Source organism: Mytilus californianus, unplaced genomic scaffold (assembly GCF_021869535.1).
Source record: "Mytilus californianus isolate M0D057914Y unplaced genomic scaffold, xbMytCali1.0.p SCAF_16, whole genome shotgun sequence".
In the NCBI taxonomy this organism is placed as follows: domain Eukaryota; kingdom Metazoa; phylum Mollusca; class Bivalvia; order Mytilida; family Mytilidae; genus Mytilus; species Mytilus californianus.
The window spans coordinates 1,156,232-1,169,132 of NW_026262648.1; the positions used below are offsets into that span (position 1 = coordinate 1,156,232).

The 12,901-nt window shown below is 32.4% G+C and overlaps 1 protein-coding gene across 2 annotated transcripts in view; it reads left to right on the forward strand.

Annotated features, from left to right (window-relative positions):
- LOC127726049 (peptidyl-prolyl cis-trans isomerase FKBP7-like) overlaps window positions 1-12,346 on the forward strand; it is a 30,210-nt gene extending 17,864 nt beyond the window's left edge. Inside the window, exons 3-4 of one of the 2 annotated variants that reach the window (XM_052233377.1) lie at window positions 10,676-10,812; window positions 12,045-12,346. In XM_052233377.1, the coding sequence (XP_052089337.1) occupies window positions 10,676-10,812; window positions 12,045-12,305 (398 nt within the window). In that variant the 3' untranslated portion in view covers window positions 12,306-12,346. The remainder of the gene's footprint in view (window positions 1-10,675; window positions 10,813-12,044) is intronic. The other variant, XM_052233378.1, reaches the window with a different exon arrangement.
- The last annotated feature ends 555 nt before the right edge of the window (window positions 12,347-12,901 follow it).

A 12,901-nucleotide genomic window follows, 5' to 3' on the forward strand; every position in this document is an offset into this window, starting at 1 on the left:
AAGTTGTCTGTGTAATGGGCTAGCTATTTTGGAAAAACCTTTCACGAATTTTCTGTAATAGTTTGCGAGTCCTAAAAATGCTCGGACGTCTGTTATATTTTGTGGAACTGGAAATGTTTTTACAGCATCTATCTTTGTTGTGTCGACTGCTATGCCATCTTTTGACAGGACATGTCCCAAAAACTTAACTTCTTTTGCGGCGAAAGTGCATTTTGTTGGTTTCAATTTAAGGTTGACTTCCCGTAGTTTTTGAAATAAAATTGTTAAGTGATGTAGATGTTCTTCGAAAGTTTTTGAAAATATTAATACATCATCCATATATACCAGTGCGCTTTTCCAGTTTATACCGCGTAAGGCTTCAGACATTACTAATTGAAAAGTATGAGGACTATTTGACAGACCAAACGGTAATCTGTTAAACTCAAAGACTCCTTCATGACAGGTGAAAGCTGTTTTATGTTTAGTTTCTGGATCAAGCTTTATTTGATGGTATCATCCGAAATGAATTTTGTTGGTTGCGCCGAAAAATGTTTTTGTTTTGATCTACACATTTTTGCTTTGTGGCCTATGGATTTGCATTTATTACACTTTATTCTAATAAAGCGACATTGAGATGGAATATGGTCACACTCACCGCATCTGTAGCATGGGTTACGTCTGCGTTGTCGTCTTGGCGTTCTGGTTCGCTGTTGAACTTTGGTCTTGCAATCCTCATCCGAATTAAGAAGTGGATACATCATTGTAGGGCTGATTGTAAGTTGTTTTATTGCATTGCTGTTAACGGCACTGATTTGTTGAAACATCCTATCTATTTTAGGTTTCAGGTCTGACATGATTATGTTTGCCGTATCTTTCTTCTCACTTTTTTCTAAATAGTGAAAGTTTGCTTCTACGGAACGCAAGCGCACTTCTGCCTCGTCAACTGTCTCCGGCCATTTACCTAGGAACATAAGTCTAACAAGTTCTGGTTTACATCTATATTGCAGTTTCGTCAATTTGAATTCTTGTCCCACATCTTGGTCCTCAGACAAAGCGTTAACTCGGTTTATATATTCTGCAACAGATTCTGTTTCGTGTTGTCTTAAGTCCATAAATTCCGTAAGTTTTTGAAAGTTCTGTCCGTGTGAAATTTGATACTTCTTCAAAAATTCGCTTTTTAAATTTTCACGAGTGTTTGTTATTTCATCCGGTAATCCATTAAACCATATTTGAGCATTTTCTTCAAGAAATAGGGGGAAAGCATTGCATAATTTGGATTCTTCGTAATATAAAGAAACGAAGTTTTCGAAAATAACTTCCACCAACGACTTGGGTTTTCTGTAAAATCACCTTTGAATTTCGCTAATATTTTCGTAGGGTCCATTTTGAAATTAGTTGTATAGATCTAGATTATATAATTAAAAGTTTAGCATAGTTATATTAAGAATAAAATTATGTCCAAAGTAAACGAATAACACATTTTTCTCTTCTTCCGTCGTTTCATTTCTCTCGCTGTAATTTTGTCCTATAGCACTTATAACGAAATACTGTTAATATTTAAAGTACATTTTGTCACTCGCTTGGCTTTTGAGGTACTCTTCTGAGAACACGGGTCGTAATCCACCACATATGACCCGGTTGTTGGTCACCTCTGTCATATTAATTAGTTTCGGGGGAAACTAGCGGTAGTTTAGATAAAGTCCAAGTCGCTGGAAAGTTTACATATTTATTTCGCATCCATATATTTCAATCATAAAAACATAACTGAATAACAACATAAAAACATATATAAAATACAATTTCAAAAGACTGATTGACATGCGTAAAATGAACCAATCAAAATATCTTTTTATAAAATATTATAAATCGCGTTTTGCCGAAAGCGGGGATTACGGATTAAAAACATGTTTCGTATAAGTTTGTGAAGAATGGCTTTCGGCAGTTATCACTTAGTGTCAATTTATCTATATTCTTCGTTACACAATCTTTTATCATAAAGACGGATATAAATCTTTGATAATTAATTTAAATGAAAGGATTATAGTTAAGTGTAAATTACAAGTAACTTTTGAATAGTGTACTATACAATGAACTATTGAATTATTAAAAACCAATGACGACTCGGAATGATAATAAAAAGCATGAATTATAAAAATATACAAAATCCTAAAAGTGAACTTTGAACGAACAATTGTCGGGTCATATTACCATAATACACAGATCATGTGCTAATTTGGATGGCGTCACTTTTATCGATTTTGAGTAATGACCCTTTATAATGCTATATATATGCAAGCGGGCCATTATTTATGTCCCATGGACACATTCTCTATTTTATTCATTTGGTTAGATTCAGAAGTTTACAGAAGCTCTGAGTAAAATCAGACATTTAAGATATCTACGTCGAAATAAAACAGTTGGATTTGTAGGCAATGTGGTTAGTCCTCCAGAATGTCAGGTTAATAGCTGTGAAGTACCTTGAAAAGGGCGTAGAAGACGAACAAAAAGTCGTAGACAGCAACGTGCGCCAAAGAATCTAGGTGAGACAGAGGTTGACACGACGACAGCTGTATGGGCAAATGAAAGACTTGCAGGAGTTCAACAAAGAAGACCCCAAATGTTTATAAAATAGTCCTCAAAGTAGAGTAGGAAGCTGATATGTTATGGTAGCTTTCGTTGCTCTTTTCTTGAAAATGACATCATGAAATGAGATTTGTCCTCATATTGGTACTTATGTTAGATAACAATATACATAAATTTTACCAGCCCTTTTTCTTTCCTTTCTTACAAATTAAGCCTACTGTTTGTGTCATATTTGTGTATATGTATGTAATCAGTATTTTGTATAGATTTGATATCCAGAAGTTGAAAGGTTAAAGCCTTAATGTATTTTTGACGTATCCATGGCACAAACCTACATGTTTTTGCTAAAAGTGGTGTAAAGGTGTCACACATTTCCTCAAAATTTGGTCAAAAGTTGAAATTTCAATCCCTTGGAGTGATACCTTTTCTCAAACTGTTGACATATATCCATCAAGAGATCAAATAAAAATCATTTGACTTTCGTCTCATTTTTTTTGTAAAGTTGCGTCAAAAAGATCGTGTGAAAAATAAATTTTGTAAACATTTGGCCCCGCTGCATGTTTGTGCCTCTCCCAAGTCAGGGGCCTCTTCAATGAATTAGTACACATTTTCTTTTAGGGGCCAGATGTAGCCCGCCACCGGGTGCGAAATTTTCTCCCCGTGTTGAAACATATACATTTTGTACTCGGAAATTTCTGGATCTAAGGAAAATACGGACTGTCAAAAAGAAAATAACCCATAAAACGAGTGAAAAATAATCTTGATGTTCATATAAACAAACTTTGAAGGCTTTCTAAAAAAGAATGTTTTTGCACAATTACTTTCATATTTGAAAAAAAAAATCCTCCGTGGCCAAAATGCAGGATCTAATTTCCTTTCGGTGCATCTGAGATCATCCCAGTTTTTAAATGGGTTTCGTGTTGCTAAGTTTTTTGTTTTCTATGCTGTGATATGTTGGCTGCTGTTTGTCTTCTCGTCGGTTTTCGTTTTTCGCCATGGCTGTGTCGGTTTGTTTTCGACCTTTGAATTTGATTGTTCCTTTGGTATCGTTTGCCTCTCTTTTTAAATATTAACCCTCCTTGTAGAAGTACAAACAAGTACTGTACTTGGAGTAATGTTTGCGTAGTTAATCATTTGTTTAGTTCAAATTATTGGACAATGACAAAATATTTTTGCAGTAGCAAAGTTATGAAAGTTAATCAGATCTGCATATCTAGATTAAATTATAGATTCGTTTCGTCTAGCAAATAATTATAACTCCTTATTAAAGTTCACTTATGAAATCTCAAACGATAAAATGTCGTTCTTAGATGTTGATGTAATCAAAGGTCAAAGATTTACTACACATGGCATGCTTGACCTTGACTACATTTTAAAGAAACCAATTCTTATCTGTTTCTGCACAGATATAGCTGTCACTCACAGCATGTATTCAGAGGATTTATTAAAGGTGAAGCAATACGGCAAATTAGAAACACAAGTGACCATAAGAAATTAATAAACAATCTAACTAATTTCAAAGTGAAATTATTAGATAGGGGTTATGATAACGTGGAAATAGATGATAGTATTACTAATGCTTTATCAATTGACACTACTGAATTACTACAACAAAACAAATCAAAAGAAAAACAAAATATTCCATTAGTTTTAATAACTAAATATAATCCATATATACGTAAAATAAAGAAACGTATTATGAAACACGGGCATTTATTACAGTTAGACGAAGATTGTGTACAAATATTCAATACAGCACCAATTGTTGCGTATAGCAAACACAAGAGTGTTGGAGATATGCTTAGTAGATCAAAGTTAAAGACTTTAACATAAAATTGACAGTTGGACCCCTGATGATGGCAGATCTGTCATAATAACTAGATCTATTGAAGAAGAATTAAAATATAAATATATCAATATATATGTTGTGTACAAGTTGTAATGTTGTACAAATTATAATTTGTACAGATTTTTTGTACAAGTTATCAGTGTTTTATAATCCGCTTAATACAAATGGATGATGCAAGCACACAGTCTTTTGTTTCGCATATTTCTGTCATATTTCCACAACTACATAATACAGTCTAATACTGAGCATTAATACAAAAACATTATAAGAACACAAAAAGACTTTTTATGGATATGATTTTGGTATAAGGAGAAAAATAAAATTAGAATTTAAACCATTCAGGTATCCTCATTTCCAGTTTGAAGACAAAGAGAATAGCACTAAATGTTAGGTTGAAGTATATAAATTTGAATTTAAGACAAACACTAAATAAAAGTAGTGTCGGGTCCTATCATGCAATATGGGATACGTGGTTGCATGGGTGTTTTATTATAACAAAACATACACGAACTTTTTCACTTATGAGATATATTAATTTTTCCCCATGTTTCTGGATTCTGTCCGGCTAAAAACTTCAAAATTGTGTAATATAGAATTATGACCTCTTGCTCTCGCTCAAAAGCTGAAATTCTGTTTTATTGCTCGTGCTGATTTTCAAGGAAATAGTTAATTCATTCTGTTCTGGTTTTTTGTGTTCTTTATTTGTCTATGGATGTTACAGAGAGCTCTGAATATTTCCAAAAACTATAGAATTATGTATGATAAAACGTAGATTTTGGTATCATTTCAAAAAAGAAAGTAAGTTTCCTGGATGCAATTTTTCTAGAATTAATTTAAGGAATAGCTCGTTAAGACTCTTTTCTATATTTCTTGTTCAAATTAAGAACTTGGCGTCGGCAGCTGAAGAGTAGTCCCCAAAATGTTCCTGTAAATGTCTTATTAAGAGCAGTACTATAGCCAGTGAATATTTTTAAAAACTTAAAAAAATGTTTTATGAAATTATGAACTTAGTCCCACTTTAAAGCTGAAATCAAATTCTCCTGCTGCATGTACGTACTTTTTTGTCACTGGCATATCTGTTCGTGTTTCGGCCTGAGCCAAAAGTTCAAGGATTATTTGGACAATGTCTTCAACAGTCTTGATAATTTTATTATCAGGTTTTGAAAATTTTATTTAAGAATTGAATGCTTCTTTGTGTAAATTCAAAGGGTTGACCGAATAACATTTTGTATGAAGCGCGGTCAACGCTAATACATGTACAACCCTATGAAATTACTTAAAGAAGCATTCATTACTATACTTAAACCTATTGATCTGAACATTTACTAAATGATACTGCAGGTACTTAAGGGCATACGTTACAGTTACAGGGGAGGTAATGACGTTGCTAACGTAAAATGTTATTTTCGCGATGTCAAACTGTGACATATCGGGAAGGATGCATTTTTCGACTGATTTTTATCATTCAAACTGATTTAACTTTTAAACGAGTTCATGGACCCCTCTTTTTTAAAATGACATTCGGTCTGATTACGTATTAAGATTATTTGTACCAAATTTCATGAAAAAGTCAATGATGCAATTTTTTTAAATTTGATAAATAATACAGCAAAAAATTATGTTTTTTTCTACATTCATGAACCTTTGGTATATGTACAAAATGGCCCGTTTCTGTTATTCATTATTTTTGTTGTTTTAATACTATTGCAGTTTGAAAATTTCGTAATTCACATGGCTTCAGAAGGGGTCATAAACCTTAATAAGTCCACTGTTTAAATACAAATAGATAAAAAAAAATTCCAATTTTTTCCAAGTTTGAAATATTAAATACTTATAATCACATTTCTCTATTGTAGTTAATTTGAGAATATCAAATATTCATCTTTTAAAACAACATGCACATTTAGGTGCACATTTTCGCTGGGTTAGTCATTTTCTCACCCAGCGCTAAACTCGTGAGACAAACGTCGCCTCGGTTGTCTTGTGGAGGCGTCTTCACCTCGAGTGTCAGATGTCGTGGGTTCTGACCCCGGCCGGGTCAAACCAAAGACTTTAAAATTGGTATTTGCTGATTTTCCGTATCACGTTACATTAAGGGGCAAGATCAAAGACTAGTTGGGTCGGAGTCAGAATATATAGTGTCCAGTTAGGGTGATATGTCAGCACATTAAAAATAGTGACACAAACAACCCATGCATTAACACGATGTCCAGTAGTCAGCACTTCTGTGTAAACATGAATTCTCATTGATATGGTCAAATTAATAAATAAACTGTTGAGTAAAACTTTGAATTGATTGACAAACTACGAATTTTATATTCAGGAATAGATAACCTGATCTGTATTTGGCAAAACGTTCCGGAATCTTGGGCTTTTTATGATCTAATGACTTTTTTAATCGACCTTTTGTACAAAAACATCTCCGGTCCGCAGTTCGTTTAAATATTTCGATGATTCAATGAAAACTGACGATTTTTTTTCACCTTTTTTTAATTTTTAACTATGAGCGTACCTACGGCCCACTAAGATATTTGAACTGCATCAACATTTATAATCAAGGAATGTTAGGTTTAAATATTATCGTGGGCCGTAGGTACGCTCATAGTTTAAAATGCAGATAAAGATTTGGAAACTGCCATTTATCTGCCGTTTTCGCGAATCTTGAGGTGTTTACAGCAACAAAGCATGAATAATATCAGCTCAAGTTGACAAATCTATTGATGTTTACAAAAATATAGGTTTTAAACTTTAAAAATATAGTACTATAATTTATGGCATATCACTTTTAATTGGAATCGAAATCGGGGGCCGTTCTTTGATGCTTATCGTACCTAGCTTGTCCTTTTAGTTATTTCTAAACAAAATATTTCATAAATTTATAGGATACTGATATAAAAGAGAACTTATAAATAATTTAACAAAAAAACAGCTTGTGTTTATCTGTTTATCTTTTAAAACAAAAAAGTTATGCACATCTGTCGGGAGGAAAAATACGTCCACAAATCCAAATTTTGAGCAAATATCTGAAATTTTGACCTCATTTTACTCAAAAAGTAGCACATGAAGGTATATTTTTTATTACATATTTGATTTAAGCAGGTAAAAAATAGTCTATATATCTTAAAGGGAAAAATTCTCACCGTCAGAAATAAACTGTTGGATATGCCCTTAATTGCCACGGCAGGGACGTACATGTGAATATTTGTTAGCGAAAAGGCTCTGCTGGGTACATAATTAATACATCACCCGAGACAGAGATGATATAAGAAAATTATTGTTCATGTATGCCGCGTTTCCATTCCACTTGTTTTAAAGTTACCCCGCGGAGCCAGTGTGATAAAATCCACTAATATACCAGGCAAAACATATGAATATATAAAATGTAATAATATTAAAAAATGATTTGTTTTTCAATAAACTCGGATCATTAAAAAAGTTTGTTTTTTTTTTTTTCAAATTATCGCATTATACATTTCATTTCTATAAGTACTGATAAAAAAGGGCGGAGACTTTAGTGATGATAATTGACTAGATTCGTTAAACACGCCTTCCAACAGTAAGATATACAGTCTAATCAAAATAAATTATACAGCCTATGCTACTTTCGAGTTTTGACCCTTTAATGATGTGTTTGAAATAGTACAGCATATGCTACAATTTAAAAATATTGCATAGTCAATGTTTGTGATATAGCATATGCGAAAAAAATGCAGCATAACCAGACAAATATATATTGACCCTTTTGGGACGTCAAATATAGCTTATGCTACAAAGCAGCATAAGCTATATTTTATAGCTTATGCACCTCTTTTTACTTTTGACCTTTTCCGTACGCCATACAACTCTCCATCCAATTCATAATTTGTAAATGTAAACCATTAACGGTCAACGTACGGTCTTCAACACGGAGCCTTGGCGCAAACCGAACAGCAAGCTATAAAGGGCCCCCAAAAAATTAGTAGTGTAAAACCATTCAAACGGGAAAACCAACGGTGTATAATCTTTTTAAAAAAACTATATACTTGCATATAAATCCATATACAATGAAACGGTTTTTGAAAAGTGGACCGAACGTTTTGACCATCGAAATTTTGCAATAGAAATACTAGTTATGACCACAAGATTTTAACAGCCAGTGCAGTACTCGCACGAACGTTAGATTTAGTTAGAGGGGCGATATTCTGACGCGTTTTTTAATTCTTGGTCACCCATGTTTAGAAAGAAAGGGGAGAAATCCAAACAATTTCCGACCAATCACAAACGTTGTGGCAAATTTGACCTTATGACGTCAAAGAATTTCCCATAATGCAATTATTGTATATAAATAAAAAACTACTATACCAATTGAATAAAAAATATTGCATTCAAATGACATTTTATACCAATTGAATGAAAAATATTGCATTTGAATGAAAAGTATACCATTTGAATGAAAAATTATACCATTTGAATAAAAAATTATACCATTTGAATAAAAAATATTGCATTTAAATGAAAAAATATACCATTCAAATAATAAAATATTGCATTTAAATGAAGAAATATACCAATTAAATAAGAAATATTGCATTTAAATGAAAAATATCAAATTTTTGCAACCAATACCATGCCATAAACGAGCGGAATTCTTAATCTGAACTAATTATTTTATAAAGCTTTATCTGTATTGCGATAGCCTGTTTGTGAAAAAAATATACGATCTAATTTCAAATTTCATTTAGTAAGATTTATTCCCCCATTTGAAATACATTTGTTCTTGTAAAGTAATAAATTCGTCGAACGAGTTTGAAAAGGGTAATACAATTTGAAGAATGAATGTATCATCAACATTTCCCTTCATATAATTTTCACGAAGCAAGATTTAATTTGAGATCGACCAGTTCTTATATGTACATGTAGCTGTTGCTGTACATATCAAAATACGGTTTTCTTTCAAATAAGCAAATCTCATATATACATGGAGTATAAGATTTTTTTTCTTATTAGAATTGTTCTTGTCCAGTATTACAAGCCTGGGAGAGATTTCAATATGAAAATAAATTCTGAAAAATGAATTTATCACCGTTTTCCTCTCAGTTTCTGTCATTTGTCATATTTGGGCGTTTTTCAAAATAAGTTTTTTGTATCACATTTTCGTATCACACTCTGTACAGTGCGATACGAGAAATATCTCTACATGCAAGAAATATATAACAGGCCACGATCATAAGAGAGACTGTATAAAAATGCGTTAAAAAGGAGTTTTTTTCTCTCTCCATAATGGTAAAAATGCACTACGCATAAAAGTAAATTTAATAACATGAAACCGAATTCCGAAACAACTTAAATACATCTTATAACATGATATTCATAAGCAATAAGGATAATCCAATCAATTTTGTTGATTGGATAATTCACGGATGAGTAGTTGTGTAATCAGTGACACGTGCCCTTATTTTATAAAAATGATAAATATCTCTATAACTTCGTTTTCAAAATCTACCAAAATTTACCAATAAAACAAACAGTGTGCAAAGAATACACAAAACCGTCCTGTGTGCATATACGATAACTACAAAGAGTCCCGAGTGCACCTTTTAAGTCCTGAGTGCACTCAGGAGGTCCTGAGCAGTGTTTAGACGTACCCGTTTCAGACTGGTCGAGTAATAGTTCAGACTATTTCCAATAGCAAAGATAAAGGTCAAGTACAAATCAGTACAGTCGAGTATGGTTAAGACGGGGTCGAGTAATATTAAGTAAAATTCAGACCAATTCAGACTGGTCGAGTAAAAATCAGTACAGTCGAGTACAGATATAGGCCATTTCAGACTTTTAGTGGTTTGTAGTGCACTGATACAAATTCAAATATATAAAGTAGAAGATTGCATGCCTTAGTAACATTTGTAGCTCAAGTAACACTAATTCAAATTTGAATACAAAGCAGACGGCTACATGCCTTTATAACATGATTGTGTAGCTCAGGTAATACGTATACAAATTTGGAATATACAGTAGACGACTGCATGCCTCTGTAACACGTGTAGCTCAAGTAACACGTATACAAATTTAAAAATACAGTAGAAGATTGCATGGATTAGTAACATGAGTAGCCTAAGTAACACTTATACAAATTCAAATATATAGTACACGTTTGCATGCCTCAGTAACGTGATTGTGTAGCCCAAGTAACACTTATACAAATTTTAAATATATATACAATAGACGTTTGCATGCACCAGTAACACTTGTAGCTCAAGTAACAGTTGATACAAATGATTATTGTAGGTAGGCATTTGAAACCCCCAGTAACAATTATTGTCCATGCCACACTGATACAGATATTCAGACAAACACAGAAAGAAATAGATTCTGCCTTTGATATTTGGGATACTGATGGTGATGACCGTCTTAGCGAAAAAGAGGTACCATGTGTTTCATTATTGTCATACATAATTGTATGACTTCAGTCGTCTAGAAAATAAATATCTTCGTAATCACAAAAATATTAATTTTTTAACTTTTATTTGAAAGCAACAACATATTTCATAAAAAATGCAGCAAAAATAAAGCTAAAACATGTAATAATATGTATTGCACTAGAGCAAATAGACCTTAAAATTAGTGACGTCACAAGTGACGAAAAAATGTTTTGAACAGTTTTCTCAAGCGAAAGGTTATTGCATGACTATTGGTGAGTATTATCCATCGAAGACTAATATATTGCAAGTGCATGCTCGTGCAATAAAAGATCTACTCAGGATAATACTCAACAAATTTCATGCAATAAACTACACCAAAACTCCAAGGAAAATTTAAATCGGAAAGTCCTTTATCAAATGGCAAAATCAAAAGCTCAAACACATCAACCGAATGGAAAACAACTGTCATAATCCTGACTTGCACAGGCTTTTTCTCATGTAGAAAATGGTGGATTAAACCTGGTTTTATAACTAGCTAAACCTCCAACTTGTATGACAGTCGCATAAAATTCCATTATATTGACAACAATGTGCGAACAAAAAAAACAGACATAATAGGTAAAAATGTCAAAAATCGGGGTACAGCAGTCAACATAGTGTTATAATCTTAATCACTATAAAAACAAACAAATATGTCAACAAAGAAAAACAAAATGGCATATAGACAAAGCACATAAGCAAAACTGAAAGAAAAGCATACAAAAAATTACCACAGCACAACAACACAATGGCGGGATGCATATGGTGTTTAGGATTACAAAAAAAATCAAATTAGGACAGGCAATATAAATGACTAAAAGATTAAAAGAAGTTGATTCACAAAACAAAAGTTAAATTTGAGCAAAACGAATGATACAAGAACCAGGCATATAAACATATATAATATTTGAAACCATAATATAAGAGGTCCTGGATGGGGTTTACAAAATCGAAAATAATAGTAAAAACGTGCAGAATGATGGACAAACATAATAAAGAATAGAGAGAAATAGACAAGAGACATTGAATAGAGAAAGATGGGCTGCTAGAAAATGATCAATAGAGAATAATAGATCATGAAAATAAATAAAAAATAGAGGATAGAGAAAAATGATATAAAAAAAATTAACCATATGACGGTCCCCATCCAGACCCTCATATATGTAAGTGATTTACCTTTCCTAATAATTTTTCAGCTTTTGAATATATTTGAAGCATTTACACAAATAGCAGGAAAAGACCGTATTGGAAAAATAGACAAAATGCTTGATCAGTGGTTTGGTTTGCTCGATGGTGATCGTAATGGTTTTATAACCAAAGACGAATTTGTTAAAGCAGAAAGTACAGAAGCTGATCCCATATCTTCGGAGATGTTTCAAAATTTGGCAAAACGATACATATCCATGCTTAAAACAAGATCTTCTACAAGGGACAAGAAAATAAAGGACGAATTATAAAAAAATATTTTTTATTAAAATTCATTTTTGTGTCAGTAATATAACGTGATAAGTAGTGGTTCATCTATTGTAATACATTATTTTTGGTAATCAGACAGGTTTTGCAGTAAGACCCGACTTGTTTTAATTGGTTGTTTTTAGCAAAACGTTAACTTTACAACTCTATCCAATCGTTCAATGCTTTTGATAGATGAATAATTTAATTTTGGATGTAACACGTCTTCTGATTGGCTGAAAGCTTTTTGTCTATCAGCTCATAGATATAACTTTGTCATGTGACCGTGACGTCATTAACATTTTTTCTTGATTTACTCCTTAAAATGGAATTTAGAATTAAATCTTAAGGAATGACACTGTACTGTAAATTTTTTAATGTCTATTCGAAATAACCCAAAAAATGTGGTGCACACTTTAAAATAACCCGCTACACTGATTATTCAGTGTGCACCACATTTTTGATGTTATTCGTCATAGACAGAAAAAATATTACAGTCATTCCTTAAATGGATTAATGTTTAACTGCCGGTAGCAAAATTTAATATTAAATGCATATCAGGACGAGAACATGTTGACATACATTTAATGAATGCATGGCT